Source organism: Volvox carteri, assembly GCF_000143455.1.
Source record: "Volvox carteri f. nagariensis unplaced genomic scaffold VOLCAscaffold_7, whole genome shotgun sequence".
In the NCBI taxonomy this organism is placed as follows: domain Eukaryota; kingdom Viridiplantae; phylum Chlorophyta; class Chlorophyceae; order Chlamydomonadales; family Volvocaceae; genus Volvox; species Volvox carteri.
In genome coordinates, this window is record NW_003307550.1 from 1 (window position 1) to 22290 (window position 22290).

General features: G+C 54.3%; 5 protein-coding genes across 5 annotated transcripts; 2 read left to right on the forward strand and 3 right to left on the reverse strand.

The window, feature by feature from the left end:
* Positions 1-111: 111 nt before the first annotated feature.
* Positions 112-1404, forward strand: VOLCADRAFT_103517 (uncharacterized protein; the record flags this gene model as incomplete). Its single annotated transcript, XM_002947531.1, has 2 exons — positions 112-562; positions 683-1404. 2 exons carry the CDS (start codon positions 112-114, stop codon positions 994-996), a joined length of 765 nt encoding a protein of 254 aa, XP_002947577.1. The 3' UTR covers positions 997-1404.
* A 4639-nt stretch (positions 1405-6043) lies between these two features.
* VOLCADRAFT_87846 (uncharacterized protein) lies at positions 6044-9395 on the forward strand (the record flags this gene model as incomplete). The annotated part of the gene is made up of 4 exons (XM_002947532.1): positions 6044-6298; positions 6682-8028; positions 8341-8496; positions 9366-9395. The coding sequence occupies 4 exons, from the start codon at positions 6044-6046 to the stop codon at positions 9393-9395; spliced, it is 1788 nt and encodes a 595-aa protein (XP_002947578.1).
* Positions 9396-9814: 419 nt separating this feature from the next.
* On the reverse strand, positions 9815-13647 carry VOLCADRAFT_87847 (uncharacterized protein; the record flags this gene model as incomplete). The annotated part of the gene is made up of 5 exons (XM_002947659.1): positions 9815-11627; positions 12009-12129; positions 12361-12672; positions 13234-13405; positions 13537-13647. The coding sequence occupies 5 exons, from the start codon at positions 13645-13647 to the stop codon at positions 9815-9817; spliced, it is 2529 nt and encodes an 842-aa protein (XP_002947705.1).
* Positions 13648-14026: 379 nt separating this feature from the next.
* On the reverse strand, positions 14027-16075 carry gon9 (Rieske iron-sulfur subunit of the cytochrome b6f complex, chloroplast precursor). Its single transcript, XM_002947660.1, has 5 exons — positions 15816-16075; positions 15496-15613; positions 15302-15403; positions 15133-15213; positions 14027-14735 (listed from the first exon to the last, which is right to left on the reverse strand). Exons 1-5 carry the CDS (start codon positions 16028-16030, stop codon positions 14631-14633), a joined length of 621 nt encoding a protein of 206 aa, XP_002947706.1. The 5' UTR covers positions 16031-16075; the 3' UTR covers positions 14027-14630.
* A 962-nt stretch (positions 16076-17037) lies between these two features.
* Positions 17038-21726, reverse strand: VOLCADRAFT_103520 (uncharacterized protein; the record flags this gene model as incomplete). The annotated part of the gene is made up of 6 exons (XM_002947661.1): positions 17038-17156; positions 17293-17308; positions 17377-17514; positions 17781-17922; positions 19421-20940; positions 21178-21726. 6 exons carry the CDS (start codon positions 21721-21723, stop codon positions 17038-17040), a joined length of 2481 nt encoding a protein of 826 aa, XP_002947707.1.
* Positions 21727-22290: the final 564 nt, after the last annotated feature.

The window sequence follows — 22290 nt, forward strand, 5'->3', positions numbered from 1 at the left end:
TAAAAGCTAAATACCCACGCGTTGTTACTAAGATCAGACATGAACTACTTGAAACTTCCCTGTCATGCAATACATCATGTTGCTTGTATCCCTTCCTAACTTCACAACAAAATGTACAACCCCCCAGGCCAGGCCAACGTTATGGAGACGCAGCAGGAGCCCCTCGGCCAGAAGAGCAGCCGCCAGGATGGGGATGAGGGAGATGATGGGGACTACAGCGGGGAGGACGAGGGCGAGGGCAGGGAAGACGAGGGCGAGGGCGGGGAGGACGAGGGCGAGGGCGAGTGCGCGGAGGATGAGGGCGGGGAGGATGAGGGTGGGGAGGACGGGGACTGGCCGTACGAGAGCGGGGATTACATGGGCGGGGAGGACGAGGACTGGGAGGACAAGGGAGGGGAGGATGAGGGAGGGGAGGACGAGGGAGGGGAGGAGGACGAGGGGACGGGGGGCAAAGTCCTGCTCGAGGAGTACGGCAGAAGCAAGAGCCAGAAGGTCCACAGCAAGTCCGCGCCTCAACCAACTGGGCGCCGCAAGGTCCTGGTGACCGGAAAACATGACAAAGGTAAATTGTAGCTTTAACATGACAATAAATTATGACTACACACGGAACTTACTAACAACAAGGCAATAAATTACGACTTCATATGAAAATTAATTTATTAATCACTCTCACTTTTTGTAGGGGCATTGGATGCCAGAGGGCGGCCCACGCGCCTGAGGCAACCCTCGGCGAAGGCGCGGGAGAGCCAAGAAACGGTGGGCATGGTGGTGCCTGCACGAACCAAGCGTCCACGCCCTAAGGAAACCCCACTGGTGTTGCCGGAGGACCCTTCGGCTTTCGGGGCAACAGCGTCAAACCCCGCAGAGAGGAAGGAAGCGTTTGGTGTCGGTAAAGGCCGAGCTGTACAGACCCGCGGGGCTAAGGTGCAGCAGGAGAAGGGCAAGAAGGCCATGGCAGAGATTCGGAAGGGGGGACTGAAGAAGCAGCGGAGGTAGCAGACCGCGGGCAGTGATCAGGAACCTGGAGGGCGCCTTGTCACGACATTTTAGCGTCATGTTCATTTTACCGTCTTTTATAATCGTCTTTTATAGTCTGCCGTACGCACGTGCACGTGCGAACAAAACACGTGTTTTGTTCGGTGCTACAGTCGTATGACACGACAGCCTGCAGTTTCAAGTGATTCTTAATGTTGACTAAAGAAGGGCCTATAGTCCTCGTGGTACCGATTGAGAGATGTGAGCAGGTTGTAGTAGGCCATTGGGCAATGCTTTGTGTAGGATAATATGAACCCGCTATGAAGCTGGTAATCGCTGTTTAATGCGTAAGAGTTTGGTCGGTTAACGTCCTGATAATATCTATGTTATTGCCCCATTACCGGGGACATTCTTGTAACTGGCCGCCTGATAAAGGACCTGGTAAACACCCGATAATGCTGCCTGATTACCGGGTAACTTGTAACTGGCCGCCCGATAAACGACCCTGGTAAACCACCCTGGTAATGGAGCCTGATTACGGGTAACTGGCCGATTAACGACCCTAGCCCGTTAACAGCCCAGTAACCTTATAGCCTGGTAATCGAGGCCGGTTACCAGGCGTTCCCATTATCGGGCCAATAACATGCGGTAGGGCTTCAGAGGACGAACGTATAAAGTCAGACAACTGACGGACCAATGTTCGCTGACGCTAACTTGTTGACGTCAGGCAGCACTCAAGTGACGAGCTTATTGGAGACCACCCAGTTGACGCATCGATGTCCTAGTTAGCCAAATTCGGCGGCGGCTTGTCGAGGCTTTCCTGCCTGGGAATTACCGATGGCACCAGCTAGCCATGAATTTATGTCGCTCCGTGTGCATCTTCAAGCAGATTCAGGTAGGACATGCGTTCTTAAATGGTTGACTTTCTTAGGAGGGTATGTGTTTAGTGAACAAGATAGAATTTGAATCTCGCCGCTGAAAAATGGAGAATGCAACTCGATGCCGAATAAAATTAATTATATGCCGATGCAAGCATGTCCTAGCACGAGGAACAACAGGGGAACCCCGTTGCGCCCAGTGTGTAACCTGCATGCCAGTTTCCGATGATCGATGTGTCGACGTGGTGCCGTGCGGTGCCCTGCGGTTCGCAGTAGTGCACCAGCAGTAGCAAGCCCTCAGTCGCGGCGATGGGCTTGAGCTGGTATTTTATAGCTGTGCCAGTGAGAGCATGAGCTTACGGGTGCCAAAACCTAACCGCAAGTGCAGTTTTGCAGCAGCAGCAGCAGCAGCAGCCACGTTAACCATTAACGTTTTTCGACTCCCGTTACACAGTACTTGCAGCAGCAACCACCTTGGCAACTCCCCCCTCCCTTTAAACTACTTACAATCCACTCGTATCGTCAATCCTACACCATAACGTAATTACCAAAACTTCACTTATCACGGTCTGGTGGATCTTTCCTAAAATATCCCTCGTATCCCTTAAGACTCTAAAGTCTGAGCTTCACCGTCACACCTTCCTGTAACGACTATACCCCCTATCCCCACCTTATTCCAAACATCCCTTCACATTCTGACATTACGTAATAACTAACTAACTCTGTAACAAACTCAACCGTCTCACTGCTATTCCCTTACGAAAGCCTCGGCGATACCCTTTTTTTCTTTTTTCACTTTTTCTTAACTACCATATCACCTTTCCAACAACTCGCCAACGGCAAAAGCCAGCAACACAATAACTCCCAATCCACTATATGCGCCAGGCATACAGACTATCTCCCCTCAACCCAACACAAAAAACCCAACGCCTACAAAAATATTCCTTTCAACAAAAGTATACTACGCCCAAACCGACACTTCGCACCTCCCGCCGGCGATACAACTCACTCCAGGGAACCACACCCTCTCGCAACGAACACTCGATTTAAAGAAGCGCGCTCCATTTAATACATATACTGATATCTCGTTCACCATTTATTCCCAAACTCGCTCAATCGCGCCTATAACACCGAACGCCGTCATACCTATAGCCACACCTATAGCCCACACCTTTCACATCAAATACCACCACTCTTCAGTATCCTCATCTACAACAACTTATCTTTATTCCCTATAATCCACAAAGACCTACAATCTTCGCGCGGTGCTATCTTGCACAACGCCACCGTTCGAACCTCATCATCGCCCACCAACAGTAAGTCCTCCCCAGCCGTCCGCCTTTCCTTTTCCTCGCAAATAATCCATCGCAACACAACTAGTTTTCAATTCAAACCTCCGTGATTGCTCGTCGAGTACCCATATCTTACATACCCGCCATGCCAACTCGTAACTGCTCATAAACCTCCAAACCAGGCTCCTACACCCACTGCAATTGACTTTACAACTCACTATCATTACGTTTTTCATTCAGGCTCTTCCTCGCTCACCACTTGACAACCACCATCGATTGGACTAAAACCGCTCTGCGAACACCAACTACCACCACCAAACTTCTTCACCACTGGTACAGTTCGCCCACTACGGTCACTTTACGTTTTCTACATCTCAGGGGGCTCTTAGCATAGCAAAGCACCTAAACTTAGCGCAAGAGTCACCTGATGAGGCCCTGGCAAGGCCGAAACGCGTCGTGACGTGCCTTGCTAAATATAGCTTCAGCGGCTTTCTTTAGGTCAGCTTGCACTCGCTTAGCAGCCCATCTAGTTCTCTTCCCGCTACAACTAGATTTCCTTTTTTCACTACCTTCCTCGCACTACACCTATAAAACTCTCAGCTTAGACCAAACCCCTCCCGGCACTTATTTTTCCTTAACACTCCTCACCTCAGCCAAAACTCCACCTCTAGATTTTTACATCTCACCCATACGCAAAAACTACTTCCAAGCCCTCCACGCACAACATACCTTCGATAAATTATACTCGTCGCTTTTTATCCCCTCAGTCTAAACCTTCCAAACCTCTCTCACAAAACTTACCTATTTCTCAACCCTAGCTAATCACCCCTAAAACAGACTCTATAACACATACCTCTCTTTCCAGCTTCTCCTCTTTAGTTTTTCGATTCTTTTCGACTAATACGACCTTCTAACTCATTACTTTAACTCTAACCTTTAACTTTTACTTTTTACTTTTACCTTTAATCTACACCTCCGATTTTCTTAAAAGTTTTTCCTGATCCTAAAAAGTTTTTTTATGAATTTCTAAAAAGTTTTTTAAGTTTTCCAGAACTTCACAAGTAATTAAGTTAAAATAATTTTTCTTTTTTCTTTTTACCAAAAATAAAAAAATTAAAGATTTTTGCACTAACGAAGGGTTGACCTAAGTACCATCTACCAGCAGCAGCGGCGGCGGCGGCAGCAGCAGCGGCGGCGGCGGCGGCGGCGGTGGCGGCGGCAGGTGTCCAAGCAGACAACGGGACAGTGGGGAGCAAAGTAAGGCAAATGCTGCTTTGCTGTGGGAAAGGTGTCAACCTAGAAAGTGACGCAAAATCAAATACATGGAAACTGCATTTCGTACATTGCATAGCTAATTCCTCCGGCTCCTCTGATACAAAGAGGGATGTTTTCATCCCACGAAACGGACAAGTTTCAACTTGCGAAATGGACCGGTAGTGCGCATGCTCAGCCGGTGTCGACCGTGTTCGTTCTGCATTGTATCGAGGGCTCTCTAACACCCTTCACCAATCCATTAGGATGCAATCATTACAAGGGGGACAGGGAACCAACCCTCATCGCTAGCCGGACGTGCTATCGCGGTTGACAAAAGAATCAACCTACCACAGGGCACATACCCCCATCAAAAAGCAGTGAGCCGTGCATTTGCAAGTACCAAAGTCCACAAATTCCCATGCCATAAAACAAAACAGAGGTACAGCGGGTACCCGGACTTACGGACATGGTGCAAGGACAAGAGGGACAAGGAGCTCTTGCCGGCAGCAATGCCGTACGTGGCGCCGTACCAGCGAGCAAACCCGATTGCCGCCAGTGATCAGACCGAACCGAATGATGATATCTTGTAGAGGGTAGGAGGAGTGGATACCACAACATCGAGCAGGGCAGGGAGGGAAGGAAAGATGCAACATGAAACAGACAGAGGCCGACTACCGCCGCAGCAACGAAGCTGGCGCCCGGGCAGATGACACCCCCCCCCTTTACCCACCATCTACAACGGGGCCTAACCTTAGGGCTGTCCTGTACGTACGCGTGCTCACGGACGAAACACGCGCACACATATTCAGCCATGCCGAGGCTGATGGCCTTTGCCAGCAGCTCCTTGCAAGTGTTTTCGGTCAAGAAGCCCATGCTGAATTCGAGCACCAATCGATTGAGCACGTCCACTCGGATCTTGAAGCGCCTTCTAATAAACAGGTTCTACATGCTCTCCAGGCTGAGCACCTCGGTGTTTTGTAGGCCTTGATACTGCGTGGCTTTGTTGAATACATCGAATCTATTACTATTATACTTTGTGCTCGCAAATCTCCGGAGCGTAACTCTATCGTCCACAGCGCATCCTAATGCTTATAGGCGATCTGGCAGCCCTTGAGCCCTCGGCTCGTACTAGGGCAGTTTGCAGGTACGGGGAGCACATCCACGACCATACACATCCTAATGCCGGGGCAAACATAGATAACAAACTAAACTTCGTTCTGGCCGAGGCAGCGCGTCGAGGATACGACACCTCGAGCACAACTTCTCGACGCGGCCGACTTACATAAATAAGGCAACTCACGCACAGTTACAACACTGAATAACAATTTTGTCTCATAAATGTATAGATAATGAGTTATAGTTGATAAGATGGAGCTGCCTATAATTGCTTAAACCGTAACGGCTGCAACCTTCACGCTGTAGCTTCCCTGCGACGAGCCGCAACTGGAGGTCGCGTCGTGACCTGTCCAGTTACACCAGGCCCCCAAAGAACAACTCCATGGAAAAACATAGATAAATTTTCTTTCCCAAATGTTTGAATAACTTAGGTAGCCTATTCCAGAACAGTACTTCACCTCTTGGCGGAAAGCAGCGCCAAGCCAGCGCACTTTGCGGCACGGAAGGCCAGAGGGCACAGACAGCGGTATGAAGCAGGGTGCAAATAGGAGCCTCTTAGACGGGATCAGTGAGCTCTTCGGCTCAAATCAAGACTCCGATTGCGTGATCGTCTTCTGTCAAGACACGAGCGCGCCAGCAGCAGAGCAAGCCAAGCAGGCCAGCAGTCGGAAAGCCTCGCCAGGTGCCGCGCAATCGCGTGTTGCCGAGAGCCTGATGTTCGGTGAGCCACTACCAGCTCATCGGCTGGTTCTGCGCCTTGCATCAGAGAGATTTGCTGCTCAGGTAAGCCTAGAACGACAGGGACAGACGGACAGACCGCCTTGCTTTTCCCTCTGCTTCCGGTCAAGTGCAACGGGTGCATCTTTAGCTGGGGAGGCAGACCAAAAATAAATTTGCGTGCCAGTACGCTGGCTTATCTCTTATGCAAGCTACCAGGTACCGGTTCCGCATGAGCGCGGGAGAGTCCGGAAAAGCCGGGATGCTGATTAGAGGATTAGGACCACTTTGCATCCCTCTGGATGCTGTGGGCGTGAAAGGGCTGAGCTCCTGCATATGCTTATGCTGACATTTAAAATGATAATTATCCTCCTGTGTGATCCGTCTACGAACATAATTTTCTTCGCATAAAGAAATTGAGCTCCGTGGTGCCGTGGTTTTCCATGCAGCTGCAACGCTGGTCCGACAACACCATACCTGGTCCTACCCGCACCGATCAGAATCCTGCATGGAAGCCGGGGAAGCCAGATTCCTCATCTACAGCAGGCCCTGTCGACAGTCGCCCATCCCTGCGCATTCCGCTCGGGAGCGAGGATGAGCTGCCGAGCGCCCGCGCCGCCATCCAGTTCGCATACACCGGTGAAGTCTCGACAACAACAAGCAGCGTCCGTGAAATTCTGGGGGTGCGACGGCAGGCTGGGTATCTACAAATTAGCGGCTGTGCGGCCGCCTGCGATGAGGCACTGCGGAAGAAGATCGGAACCGATCATCACATTACAAAAGGTGCCGCCGCCGCTGCTACCGCCGCTGTCACGGTACAGCGCCAGGAACAACATCGTGCCATGCTGGAGCTGCTAGAGTGCCAGGACCTGTGGCCGGACCTTGAAGTGGAGCCAACCTTCGCTGCCATTCTTCGCTGTGTTCGACCTCACCTCGTTTGCAGCTTTCGGGATGCACCGACAGTCCTGAACAACTCATCCCTGAAGCAGCACTTCCTGGAGCTGCCCGCGGTAGCCCTTGTGGAATTGCTGTCGTCCAGCGACTTCGGAACGGACAGCGAGTCCACCATCCTGCTGTTGCTGGCGGTCTGGATGGAACGCAACTACGACCGCACAGATGCGAAGACCCGAGAACGGTTGTGTCGTGCTGTACGACTGGGCCATCTGAGCCGGCCGTACCTCAGCCTGGTACTGCCTGCCCTGGCGGCGGACTATGAGCGCCTGGGGCCCTCACAGGAAGCGTGGTTCCCGCTAAATATCATGGAGGCAGCTTTTGTGTCCAACTTCGCCAGTACACCCGAGAACGAACGGGTCCGACTGCTTCCCCACAGGTTGCTTCGAGATGACCGTTGGATGTTGAGTTCGTTGGCGGCCAGGCCCAGAAGGAAGTGTATCACCGAGTCTTGGAGCCCCAACGCCACGTTTAGATGGCACATCAAGATGCAGGACCTGCAGGACGCTGTACGGCGGATGGACGGTGGGCGCACAGAGTGTGTTTACGTGACGTTCGACATGCACCACCACCATCACCACCAGCACCATCACCACCAGCAAGACTACTTGGTCGGATTGGGCTTTCACTGGTCGGTCGGCATTCAGCTCATCGATTTGAAGTCGGGTTCGGCGATGGTGTGCCTGTTCTGCAGTCTCCCCCCCACCCTGGCCCCCATTGGGTCCCGGCTGAGCGAGGAGGAGGCCGGCGACCTGCTGCCGGCCGTCGTCCCCATCTCTGCTCTACTGGTAGTGCACAGCCCCAATTCACGGGGGGAGTTTCGGGCGGTGTTTGACGCGGTTGAGGTGGGTAGCGGCGCGGGTTATGACCTCCCCCTACGGGGCCAGGAGGACATGCAATTTGATAACTCGCAGTGGCTGCCGCAGCCGCCCCCTCGGTGGGGACAGCAGCAGCAGCAGCAACAGCAGGAGCACCGGCAAAACATGCACCAGCCTCCGGCTTCAGGCCGCGACAGGGCACATAAAGCAGCAGCAGCAGCAACAGCAGCAGCAGCAACAGCAATTGACGCAATGACGTCTGCGTTTGCTGACTACCTGCATGACGGCAAGATCAGCGGAACCTTGACATTGCTGGGACCCGCACTTCTGCTGATGTAGCGAATAAGAGCATTGACAAGTGAGCTTTCAGCCGCGATACGTGCTGCGCTGTGTCTGTCGCTCGACGTGTGCGGTTTCACCTTGCATCAGCTGGGCGATTTGCCCACGTATTTGCTGCTGCTGCTGCTGCTTCTTGCATCGATGAGCTTGATTTGTGTGAGTTTGTTATGTCAGCCGGCGGCTTTGGTTAATGTTGGGATCGTTAGGCCACGGCTTTCCTAGCTTGCCCTGCTAGTTCGCCTACGCAGACTTCTGTGACGGGCAAACTCGTGCTCGTGTGGGCATGTTGCATGCTCTTCAACGGGCAGCAAATTACTAGAATTTGCCGTGATTTGCGTGATATGGTGTACGCGCAAGGAGCTCGCGTCTACGGAATATGCGGCACAGGGAGGATGTCGACTGCTTTAGGTGTGAAGCAAGTTTTGTTGGAGCATTCGGCAGAATATGCTCCGTGGCATTGCTAACTTGTAACTTGCGTAACGTGAAACTTGCAACTTGCTAGCGTCGTGCCCGTCCATACACCTTTCCGCGGTAGCTGTTTTCGTACGGCAAGGCATGCGGCTGATGGTGGTTGCCGGGGGGGATATCGCCCATCATTTAGACGGACAAGCTTTAGCTCCCTTGCGGGGATTGTAGCAGCGGATGAGAGCTAGTGTGATTACATAGATATACAGCAAGTGAAGAGCTCGAACAGTGACAGCAAAACAAGCCCTAGACTACCGGCTTTCCAGTGCTTTGCGTGCAGTAGCCCTTGAGCCCTCGGCTCGTACTGGGCGGTCTGCAGGTGCGGGCTACGCACTCCACGGCCATGTAACACACACACACAATCATATATATATATATATGTATATGTATATATATGTATATGTATATATATATGTATATGTATATATATGGGTGTGCATATGGATGTGTACATCTGGGCATATAGAGGTTAGTAACCCCCCAGTAATCTATCCATGCCTCCTCTGACTTAAGAGTAGTGATTGCGATGCGCACCTCGCTGTCCCACCCCACCACATCAGGTCGACTACAGGCCCTTCATGCAAAGGTAGTCAGCGGGATACGGGCCATTCAACGAGCGCATGGAGACTACTCCATGCGTTTACATTTCGTTACTTGTGACCATCCAAATAAAACTCTTCATTGTTGAAGCGGTTTCACGGTTCGACGGCATTCTGGGCACTATGCTGGCATCTGGCTGAAGGCGCCTGGGCTGGAATTTCCGGACGATGTTGCGTGCCGTGGAATGCCTATAGTAGTTGCCTGGACGCAGGTTCCTGACTCCTAAGCTCTATCTATCCATCTATCCACCTGTCCATCTATCTATTTATCTATCTATATATCCATGTATCCACATATATCAATTAATCTATTCATATTCTATTCAACTATTCATATTCTATCTATTAATCGCTCAGTTCATCTTCGATTTATCAATTCATATATTCATCGTCTATTGAAAGCTATTCAGCTACAGCTCACACCACGGCAGTCGCAGCCGCGGCCGCGGCATTCGGGAGCATTTAAAAGTCCACGGGTCTACCCCCGCCGCGGCTGCCGTTGCCTCCGCCAACCGCATGTCCTCTTCCGAGGGCGGCACCAGCCGCGCCACCTCCAGTCGGTGCTGCTGTGGACCCTGGTACGGCACCCCGTACGACGACCGGCCTTCCGGCAGCACCCCGCCAAGGGACGTATACGACAAAGTGTGACCCAGTAGGGGCATGGCCCGGATCATGATGCAGCGAGCCATGAGGTCCTTGGAGAGGCCAGGGCTGCACGGGGTTCGTACACAGGCGACGGACCCACGGTGTTGCCCACGGCGACGCCAGCTCTTCGTCGTATCATCGGCGGGCTCCTCCAGTCCCTCCTTGCGCTGCTGGGGCTGCTGCCGCTGTGGCCATCGATACCGCGGCGGCGGCGACTTGAACTCCCCTTCACCAGAATGGTCGAGCACAGGCCCTTCCGCCCTAACCTTGCCCGCTGCCCCATGCGAACCGGCCCCAGACTTATCAGCATTTTCATAGTCCCGCAAGGTCTCCTCACCCCCAGCTTCTTCCCCCCTCTGCTCGGGCCCCATTCGCTGATCTCTGACAGTTCTGTTAGTGATGCTGCTGTCTGCAAGAGTGTTGCGGCGACCCCGACCGCCGCCGGCACCGCCGCCGCCGCCGCCGCCAGATACGTTTATCGTCGTACCCGGCGGCGGCACCCTCCAGGGCACCAGCGGCGCACAAACGGCGCCGGCGTTCTGTAACGTCCCCTCGCACGACAACAGGACACTCCGCACGCTCCCCCGGATGCCGTACAGGAAGTGTGTAAGGTCAGGCAGTACGGCAGACCAACGCGATCTGGAGACCGCGTCAAGGAAGGCAGCGGTGCCGCAGGCGCTGCCGTCAACGCCTGGTGCGGCTCCGCACTGCACGATTGAGAATGTCGTATAGGACTTCGCTTCGCCGTCGTCGCCATCGGCAGCGTCGCCGCGATGTCGTAGTGCTGCCACCGCTGCCTGACGCACTAGCTCTTGCTGGGAGTCCGGGTTGGAAGCATCCACTAAAAATACCAAATGGTGAAGTCCCTCTTGGGCATGATGGGCCGACCAGAGCCGTACCGCCACCGCCAGCGGCGCTAGCTCGAGATCTCCGTTGCCATCGCCGCCGTCGCCGTCGCCGCTACTGCCGTTTGCCATGCCGTACACTAGCTCCGCCTCTGCCGTCGTCAAAGGTCGCACGTGAACGGCTAGCAAACTATGATAGTACGGCACAGATGGATTGTCGTACGAAGCCAGGTGCTCGTCGGCAAGGCGCAGCAAGCGACCCACGGGCCATGATGCCGGCGGCCGCCCGGGCGATGTTAGCACAGCATTGAGCTCAACACGGCCGGTTTCGCGGCTGGGCATTTTTTCGTACACGAGGTCCGGCACTGAGTACCAAGCACACAGCCCCCGAAGATCATCCACGGAGATATTGTTGCCGTACAGGGCTAGCGGCGGCGGCGGCGGTAGCACAGGTATGGCGTTGCCGTCGTAGCCGCCGCCGCCGTCGCCGAGTAAAGCACGGCAGTCCGCGTCTAGCCGGCTACGCGCCGCCGTGAGTCGTACCGCCGCGCCCATAACGGCCGACGCCGCCTCCGCACCGTACAGCTGCAGCCGCGCCACCATCTGTCCGTACGCAGCACCGTACAGGATGGCATCGATACTGTTGACCGCGGCGATGCGGTCAACAAGCGCCGGATCCTCCTCCGCCAGCTGGGCCATCGTGGGACGAGCATGCAACGTCACGTTGCCGTACCTGAGGCCACCACGGCAACGAGTCCTCAACACCGCGAGATGCCTTAGCCGGGGTCATCGAACCGAAAACCGAAAACTGCAAACCGAAACCGCCTGGCGAAATGGGAACGAGTGAGGGGGCGCGGCATGTTCCCTGCAACCCCGGGACACGCTAGCGACATAGCCGGCTAATACCGTACTAATGCCGTAAGGTCATGTCCTACGAAGCGCATGTGTGTTTTAAGCTTGGCGCTCAGATTTATATCTCAGCCAAACCCGCCCGGTCCTTTGTTCAACCCTGAAATCCTAAGGCCCTCTACGACCCACTCCTCTACAGACCACACCTTGCACCGCGTCCTCTCGCACCCTCTCCTCCCCCCCCTTAACCCCCCTGGAGGCTCACCGCTCAGCTCCCCCCTTATTCTTATTTGTGGCCAGGTACATGATCCGGCTCAGGCCCCAGTTGCAGTGGGTGGCCAGGAGGGCTAATCCGTAATCCAATAGCTCCAGGGGGAGAAACAGGCCTGAAGGGAATTGGTTGGGAGTTGGTTGGGAGTTGGTTGGGAGTTGGTGCACAGCAGGTAGGGACGCAATGGAAGCCACTCTATCGCATGCTCGTCGTCACGCTCCTCCTCACTCCCCCCCAAGCGGACCGAAGAGCCCCCAGCACAGCGCATGTCCCACACGTCACTCACCATGTTTCCAACCAACCAACCACACACACACACACACCGTATTCCACCAGATACACGCACCGTACCCCACGCCAGACACACGCACCGCACCATCCGTATGCATCTCCCCCGCCACGAACTCCAGTGCCGCCGCCGCGTCCTTGACCGCGAACTCCCGAGCCATGCGGTTGCCGCCCTCACTCGCGGCGGCGTACTGCCGCAGCGTCAGGGGCCGTTGGGCCTTACGTGCGTCGGGCTCCACGAAGTAGTAGAAGTCGCTGATGTAGCTGCGGTTCGCCGGTGTTGTGGGGCGAGCAGGTAGCCGGACGGATGTCATGTTGTTGGGGTTGAGCACGGGAGGCAAGAAACTCCGGAGGGGAACCAAAACGTGTTCTTCAGAGGGCGACGGGCGAGTAATCTCAACTTGGAGGATGGTGAGGGCGGGTGATGGATCATGAATCCATGAATGCTTGGGTGACTCGGTGCTCATGCGTTATTTGAGCTTCAGTGCTTGGTGCGTGGATTGCGGGGCGGAAACCAGGTGGGAGTGGTAAGGAAACCGTGAATTAACCAGGTCGAGATTCACACACATCGGCACACACATCGGCACACACACACCCTCCCGCTGCGCCGCCCTTCCGCACGCATACACACATAGCCGCATCCAAACATATCCGAACCCATCCGCATCCGCAAATGCAAGCATTGGGGTTGATCCCCCAAACATGACAGGATGGGGCCTTATGCCACCGGGTGAGCCGTGGTGCCGGAATGATGTTGGATGGGGCGATGGGGGATGGTGTATAGAAATCCTGGATGGTGGGGGTTCGACGGGACAAGGGCATGCGACGCACCGGTCCACAGGATGACGCAGCACTGTAAGGAAGCCGTACTCTGCCGTACCAAGCGCCCTGCCGTAGAAGCTACGCGTGGCTGCGTGGAAGCCAGGCGTACCAGAGTAGCGGATGTGGTGAAGCACCATGTTGACCCGCCCTAGAAGCTGTTCGTTCTCTTTAAAGCCGAGGCTCACGTAGTGGGAGCTGCGCGTGGTGTAGAGCGACATGTTGGAGGCCACGGCGACGCGGAAAAGGATGCCGCCTATTGTTGTGGAGCCAGTTTTGTGGGTCTGCAGAAGCCGGGGAGATTTGAACAGAGAAGCTAACACACACGGGAGAGAGATAGGGTGCCGTGAAATTTTCAACTGCCAGGACCTTCGTGACCGATAATGGACAAAATGCTAAATCACATTGTATTTACCTTGAAGAATGCGATCTTTTTGCAGTTAAAGTGCGGTAAGAAAGCTGTGCGACTTTCTTGGCAGAGCCCACTGACCAAGAACAGCAGGAATACAAATCCAAACGACTTCATGTTAAAAGTTTGAATGGGCTTAAAAGAAAGAAAGTGTTAGTGCATAGCCCGCCTAGAACGACCGCTGCAAGCTTTGCAACAGTCTGCATCTCGGCATCTCAAACAAACGGCGAGTCTCATCAAGCAAGGGGGTTAAGAAACTGAAAAAATGAGCATATGCCCCGAACCCTTGTTATGATTTAGGGCTGTCTAAATCTTTTTCATATACCGAATGTACGGATCCGGCAATTTTTTGTAGGCAAAGATGGGTTGGTGGGGTCTGTATTCTTGTCGCAAATCTGATCGCATGTCTGGTTGTATCTCTGACGGATATCAGTTGAGGGGTGACACATGTTTGCTGAACAGTACGGCCGGTACAAAAACCTTTCCTGCTAATTTCCTTATGTACCATGTCGCGATTTCCCATGCAAATCCATTCACTTGTGTCCGGAAACTGAACCAGAACTCGGAACCCAGATACGGGGAAGCTTTGAGATATTGGGATTACAGACATGGGTGTGAGCAGCCCGAAGCAGGCCATGCAGCCAATTATGGCCGCACGGTGCATCGGCTATCCGCCGAACAGGCACATCATTACTTTGTCTTCCAAAACTCTTCTCAGCTGTAAAGGTCCACTCCGCTCAACACGTCGAGTGTAATTAGTACCTCTCGCTCCGCTCCAACAGGGCTTCGACCCAATCCACCGGAGTAACACGCACCCAAAAATGGAAACTCCTGTCCAATTCCCGACAGGCAACCTACAAGCGACCTGCACCTACGAGCGCATGGGCCACCTGCTTTACTCTGACGGTTCTGTCTGTCACACGCGCACTGGGGACGATGACAAGCATCGCGAGGGCAAAGGGAAAAATTTGCCCCCGGCAATGTGGCCAGACCAACTGGGTAATCCGCCTCGCTCTTCATTCCAGGCTGCGCATCACAAGCTGCTGGGCAGCCTCTCACGCCACAGACCGGCCCGAGCTGGCTATGACCCATCTGGCGGCTTACGCCCACCAGGGCTCCAGGCCAGTGCGGAAGTCAGTCTCCGACCAAGTGGAGAAGGTGACCAGGCCGTCCTCCTGGACGTCGCAGTGCGCCAGGGCCAAAGACTGCGGGAGGGAACGAAGAAGGATCAAGGAGAGGAGACATGTGATAAGGGCAAATAAGGCTGGAAATTTGTCCATGCGCGTCATAATGACGTGAACACGAAGAAGTCCATGGTAAGGAGGGCAAGAGGGTAGTCCGAGAAAGAAAAACGGATTGAGACATACATCATTCAAGCTAGAGAACGTGAATGCCAACCCCTCCCACGTAACGCGTTAGGGTAAAATGCGCATGTGTGCAAACTGATAAAGGAACCACTGTATTTGCACCAAAAGTTGTCAGAAGCATGCCACTTTCAGATAACTGCTAGGACGGAGTATAAGCATTGTGGGAAACCTCAAGGGGGCAAGATTTCTGGCCAACAATACATATTCAGGTAGGGTGTGGGCGGGGATATCTTACCAGCGGAGCAGGGCCACGGACCACCTTGCCCTCAGCATTGTACTGAGAGCCGTGGCAAGGGCACTTGAACTTGTTCTCGGCCTACGAATACATCAGATGCAAATGGTTGAGGAAATTCGCACCCAAAGCGGCCTTGAATTCTCAAGGAGACCATGTAAATTGAACTTACCGCCACCCAAGGAACGACACAGCCCAAGTGGGTGCACACGGCGTTCAAACCGTACTTCTCAATCGTGCCATCAGCGGTCACAATCAGGTAGGTCGGGTCACCCTGCAAGCCAATAGAAAGGACACGCAAAGAGCGTTAGATAAAAGTATGTTTGCATCACAGAAGAGCATGACCTAAAACATTGCGGTTCACACCTTCAGACCCTGGCTGAGGGAGCGATCGCCCTTCTGGTGAGTGGCCAGCCAAGCGTTGGCCTTGATGTCATTGCCCAAAGCGTCCTTAGCAGCCTGTCCACCGCTACCACCGCCAGAGCTGTGAAATAAAAGATGCAAGGCCATAGAGATGTTCAGAAGACTCGCGGCATTCAAAGTAGTATTTTCGGGGCTAAAGTGCAAGCACAATCCTCGCACGCTAAGCTGACCACCAACAGACTGAGTGCCAAACAGGTTGACTGCAGAAGCAAGAGCAGAACCTACACAACATCTTAGCTTTTCATATTTGGAGGATCACGCACCTTGGTGGCACGAAGAACGCGCCGTAGCCCAAGGCCAGGGAGCCCACTGGCAAAGAAGCACCGCCCAGCAGGATCAGGTTCATAATGTTACGCTTGTTCATGTCCGGCACCTCAGACGACACGGCCGCAGCGCGCACAACAGACATGACGCGCGAACGGCGGGTCGCCTGCGCCTTGCATGGCGCAGCCGCACGGCGAGAAGTGATCATGGCCATGATAGCAACGGTGGTGAGTGGCTAAGGACGAAGGAAACGCGTCAAGAGCACTGATTGTGAGGAGCGACACAGTCTAAAGTCACCGTCGCTTGGCTGGGAAGGGAGGGCCCTCGAGATGTCTTTGTACGGCACGCGATAAGGCAGTCCTAGTTGTTTGTGAGTTTTGCTTAACATGCTTATAAGTAGCATATCTGCATACATATCTGCATGCGTGCGCCGGTAGTTGTGTCTACATAATTGGCAATAATGATTATGTGGTCGTTGAAGTTTATGAACATTTTACACAATGATCATGGTCTGCTCATGCTTCACGTAGCTATGCGCAATTATGGTACACCCAACGTTTCTCAAGCTCAGCGCACTTCTACAGGTTCCTGTGGGGCTGTGTAGTCTTGGCAAGGGTTGCATCCTTATGCTTGCGATGGATGACTTCGCTTATGCTAGGTTATCGATGTGTTCCACATTTGTATACTTGCCACCGGCGAAGCCAAATGTTCCGCTTACACTTCCGGGGAAGGACATGTGTCATTTTAGTCGTGTCCAACCTAAAAAGCTCTTGTGTTACCCTTATCACTCGTTAGGATTCTCAGCATGGTTGTCCATTTTGGCCTATGTATCCTACTACATGAATGACAATGCTTCCTGGGCCCGAGGCGCAGGTTGGGAAATTTGCATGTTGCCATGCCAGCTTCCCAGTGCTGCAACCTTGGTCACTATAGGGTTGGGCATTACCTTGTAGACTTTCCTGCCTGCTGGTTTATCGGAGCCACTATCCATCACCGTAATTCGGCACCCGGTGTTTGTCAACAGCTCTTTTTGGCATGTGCTTTGTCGTGCAACAAACCCTCTATGGTCGCTCATCAGTACTTATTTATCCGGTGCCGTGTCTGGTGGATATCCCCTATCCGCACAGTAGATGTGACGCTGGTGGCGAGGGGGCCGTGGTGTTCTGATTTGAAGGCAGACTCGGAGTCCAGGGTTAAGGGTTAGCGGATCCGTAGGTGAAGTTATGGCGCCATGCTGACGGTGTTGAACGCCGCCACGACAGTGGCAGCGCCGAAAGGCAGCGTGTGGGGTAGCAGTTGCGGCGATAGCATAAAGCGGAGCAAACCCCATGGGGCGTGCCCTGTGGAGTTTGCGGCCAACAAGGCCAACACAAGGAACCGGATGGGCGGCAAAACGGCACTAAATACGGCGATTGTGGGTACGCCCGGTCTGGAATTGCATGTGTTACCGCCTGCTCGATGCCATCAAACACTTACCGCGCCACAAAATGACCTCCCGTACCATGGTGGTGGTGGTGGAGGCCGTTGCAGCTGGCGCCAGGTCGCCTTTGTCAGCCTCACCATCAGTGCAGCCGTACGGGGCAGGCTCATGAAGACCTCTCCTGCTTTTTCGTGTGCTTGGTGTTCATGTGCACGCCAATGCAGTACGTTGTGTTGCTTGGTGTTGTGCACAGTTTCCTCCACCAGCCATGTCTTCGCCTTCCGAGTGAATTTGCAGAGTTTTCAAATACTAGCAACAAGAAAAACGTGTCTGCGCACGCGCGTCTAAAGCCAGTTGTGTGTCGTGTCGATCACGGACTTGGACGTAGCGCCCGTGTAGTCGCTAGCATTTTGTTTTGTTGGGATGTCCTCCATCTGTGCTGAATGATCAATTTTCTCAGCCTATGACCTGCATTTCCGTAACTGAAGCCCACAGGGACTAACTAAGCTGACTACCCTGGCTGTATGGCTGGGACGAACCACACCTCGCACAGTCTGAGCTCCACCATCAACGGCCCCCACCCCCGACGAAACAATATAATTGGTTCAACTGCGGGTTTTTTATCGTATGGTTCGGGACATCGTTGTTGACGATGGCGCGGTCCCGGTCTCCTTTGGTAGCTATGGCTGAGGGACCAGAGATGCAGGCAGCGGTTCAGGGAGTGGCAAGATTGGAAGCCAACAAAGAAACGAGAAGAGAAAATGCAGAACGGGAGTTTGCAGCAAGAAGCGTATTTGGAAGGGACATGGTAGATGTGCAGAACATCCTCCTGTGCAAGGTTGCTACCGAACAGGCAGCTGTTTGCGGGGACATCGCAACTGGCTTGACATTGACTTGGGGCGAAACTGATTTTGGGGTTCTGGAAGCGTTTGAGCAAGCAAAATCCGGGGGGAGTACTTGAGGAGGACATGTATGCTTCATTTGACTCCGATTATTTGACAAATGAACATGCGTATTTTCTGTGGCAGGAGTGATTACGATGACGCGAATACAAAGGTATTCGCAAATCGCTGAGGTACGACTCTCGGCACGGGACGCAAATCCCGAATGCCCGAATTTGCAGTGAGGGCATGAGTATCACGTATTCATGGGGGGGGCGCCCTCTGAGGATCAACAACACAATAGATGTATTTTATTATATTGAATTTCCGTGCTTCAGTAATTGGAAAGGGTGAACCGGTAGCGAATGCTGTTCGTTCAGTTAACCTATGGCCGCTGCTTGTATCAGTGTGATATCAGTATCAGTGTGATATCAGTATCAGTGTGATATCAGTGAGATACCGAGGAACATTAAATTTTACAGAGCAGAGGCAACGCTCTGAACCGCGCTGAATGGATGAGATTTTACATGGGATTTTACCGCTTTTACATTTCTTGCTACAAGGACGATCTTAGCTCAGTTCATCAGTCCTTGAGAATCATGCTGAGATTATGTACGATATGGATTGCTCGGTTTGCTTCTTGTCCTTATGTTTGGCGTGGCCTTTCATCTGTGCACGGCAACCGGCAACTACAAACCTGCAGATAGACGTGCTGTACTGTTGCCATGCGCAATTCGTACAATAGACTGTACTACGTTGCTCACTCGCTCACCCACCCACGCAACGCACTGCGACAAGAAGCCCTCACCAGTGATAACATGGGCCCCCTCCACCACCGCCCTTCGACAGACACCCCATACAAAACACCCTAGGTCCCCACTAAGGCGGCGGCCGATGTAGCTCACCAGCCCGCAAAAAGCCAAAAACACATGAACACATACGCACTCCAAAACCTAAAAACATACATACGACAGAACAACCTGCTGTTACTCATGCGACGCACCCTTACCAACCCACCTTCAAGCCGGGGCAGATGTCTATACCCATCCAAGCTGACATACATATATACATACATACACACAAGGAGACAACACGAACGAAACCCCACCCCCTATTGGACATCTGCGGGGTAATCTGACCCCGTGTGAACCCCCGACCAGCTCCCCCCGACCAGAGCCTTGAGACCGCCAAGATCCCCCCTCACCGCCTTAGTGGAAGACAACCCCTCAGGCCGTCAGGCGTCAGGTGCAGGAACGAACCCTGTTAGTTAGCATACGGAGGTTGGCGGAAGGCTGTGGCTGACCCAGAGGGCGCCGCCGCCGCTGTCGAGGGCCCCATGTCCCAGCCGGGCGCATCCGCCACTCCCGCCTGCTGCTGCTGCTGCTGTGGCTGCGGCATAGGACCCTGAGGGCCTGCCTGCTGCGGAAGTGGCGAAGGGCCCCAGCCGCCCGGATAATCGTTCAACATCGCTGGCTGCTGCTGCTGCTGCTGCTGCTGAGGATTGTAGCCCTGGGGCGATTCGCGAGGACCAGCCGCCGCCGAGGTTGGCCACTCCTCCACACGCAACGGCCCCCCATTGCCATTGCCGCTGCCGCCAGCGCCGACCAATGTTCCCGGCCATGCCCCGTACTGCTGCTGCTGCTGGGGTACTTGAGGGGTTGGCTGTGGTAGTGGCTGTTGCATAGCCGCCGCCGCCGGGGATGCCCCTGTAGCAGGAGGAGCAGCGGCAGCGGCCATCGGGACCGGGTTGGGGGCCCCGGGAGCTATTGGCGCGGTGGCCCTAGGACCTCCGGGACCTCCGGCGGGCCAGGGGGGTCGCTGAACACCCGGCTGCTGTTGTGGCTGTGGTTGTGGCTGTGGTTGTGGCTGCTGACCCCATGCCTGGCTCTGCCCCGACGGCTGCTGTGGTTGCTGCTGCTGCTGTGGCTGCGGAGACCATTGTTGTTGTTGTTGTTGTTGTTGTTGCGGTGGTAATGGTGATGACGGGTAGCGGCCTTGGGCGCCTGGTGGCTTGGTCGTGGCGGCGGCGGCGACTGGCGGGGAAGGGCCCCCGGCAGCAGGAGCTGGTGCTGCCGTGCCGCGGAAGCGAGGATCGACATTGCCACTGCCGTACCCTCCACTGTACGATGTCGTGGCTGCTTGCTGCCCACCGTACGCCTGTTGCTGCTGCTGTTGTACCTGCTGTTGCTGAGGAGGCATAGATGCGGTGGCGCCGTACATTGCTGCAGGAGCCCCCGGGCGTGCTTGCATCGGGTAGGACGAGGAATTAGCGCTGCTACTGCTGCTTGTTACCGGCGGCAGTGCGTAATAGTTTCCAGATCCCGGCCCTCGCGCCTCCGGCAGTAGCGCCTGCTGCTGGGGCCGCCCCGGCGGCAACACATTAGAGCTGCGCCGCGCACCGCCACTGCCACCATACCCAGGAAGCAACTGCTGCTGACCCCCAGATTGCAGCATCATGTATTCCTCATAGCTACAGCCCGTCTGTGCTTCCCACATCCGTACATCGTTCTGCCACTGCTCGTACGAGTAACCCTGCGGCAGGAAACCAGCAGCCTCGCCGCCACGAGAGCCATCCGCGAGCAAGCCGGCGAGTTGTTGGGCGCCACCGACTCGGCGAAGTAGGCTGCTGAGCAGGCCCTGTTTCTCCTGGTATTGCACGTTGTCGGCGGCCAGGGAGACGACACCGTAGGCGCATTGCCGAATGGCATCTGCGGATACAGCGAGGCGGTCGAAAAAGTCGGCACGCAGGAAGCGCAGACCAAAGTCGTCGAATTCGATCTTGCTGATGGTACCGGTGTCGCGACTGAAGGTCAAGTCTCGGACCTGGATGGATGAGATGGGAAGGTGGTTGCGGGGGTATTTGAAAAGGTTTGGGAGAGTTTAGGGTTTTAGGGTGCGGGGTTGGCAAGTGCAATGGACTAGGACGAAAGGGAGAAAGATGGGAGAAAGAGGGACAAAGGAGATGGGATGGGGTGACTAGGGTGAAAGGGAGGAGAGGGGACAAAGGGTAAGGCCCACAATGAAGGGTTTGAGCGCGGCTGGGCAGGGCCAGGTACGTACCTTGCCCAGGGCCCGGTTGCTCGGCGTGCGGACTTCCCAGCCCAGCAGCTTGGTGAAGCCGAACCGGCTGTCCAGCGGCTGTCGCAGCACTCCGTCTTCCTGGACCAGAACGACATCGCCAACCTGCCTAATCGTCAACAGTGGCACGACGCCAAAAGCACCGTTGCTTTCCAGGTCAAAACAGGTCACTTCAAGACGAGATGTGTCCACCCAGGCCTCGCCCAGCTTGCCCAGTTTCCGGCCAGAGGAGCTTGATATGACATCCTTATCCATGACGTCCGAGAGTTTTATGTAAGGAGATTGCATAGGTTCGATAGGATCGTAGAAGGGTCTCCGCGCCAACGACATCGGTTGCGGCTGGTTCGGCGGCTGACCGCGGCCAAATGACTGGGCATTGCATTTTGTAACATTTCTGGTTCGATGTGCTTGTCGGAATCCCAAAAACCAAGTATGGGCTTGCACTTGGCTGGTCCGCCGCAGAGCAGGTGTTGTTAGCGAAGGCCCTTCCGGGCGCAGAGCGTGCTGGGTGTTTGCAGAACTCAACATCGTACAACAGCAAACTACGCTCATGGCAAGAAAGGCTCAAGACCAACCAGGCACCAAGCGCACGCAAGGCCCTCTCTGGCGGCAACTTCCGAGTATGACAAAAGCGATCTCAACAATCTTACCCTAATCCACCATGGTACATGCTAATTACTTGAGCTTATATTTAAAGACAGTACAATGCTTAAATTCAACGGTGCTGTTGTCAGGCAAGTTCCTAGAGAAGCATGCAAAGCACTCTTACAGCAGCCCGATTTCTTACGGCATGGTTTTGATGGACTTGCCGATCAATTGTGTGCAAGGCAATCGACTGGTTCCCAAGCCAGCAGCTCTCGCTTGGAAGGCGCTGTCCCTACTCATGTCGTGGTGCCACAACCAGCACACCACGCGGCCCAGCAACGTTCCCTCTTCCCTTGCTGGCACAGTGCATTAAGGACGGCAATTACCGCTGGTCTTGTCGACGTGGTGGGGACTGGAGACGGGGACATGAGGAGGGCGTCAAAGCGTACGCCGTGTTGTGGAGTTTTGCCGACGAGATTTGGTGAAAGCGCTGCCGGTGGGCCATGCGAC

Excerpts from the sequence above, each read along its gene's own strand:
- gon9 (XM_002947660.1), bottom strand. The coding sequence starts at position 16,030 with ATGGCCATGATCACTTCTCGCCGTGCGGCTGCGCCATGCAAGGCGCAG. Across the intron at positions 15,614-15,815 it reads GCGTTCTTCGTGCCACCAAG|CTCTGGCGGTGGTAGCGGTG; the intron begins GTGCGTGATCCT and ends TTTATTTCACAG. Across the intron at positions 14,736-15,132 it reads TCCGTGGCCCTGCTCCGCTG|TCTTTGGCCCTGGCGCACTG; the intron begins GTAAGATATCCC and ends TCCCTCCCGCAG.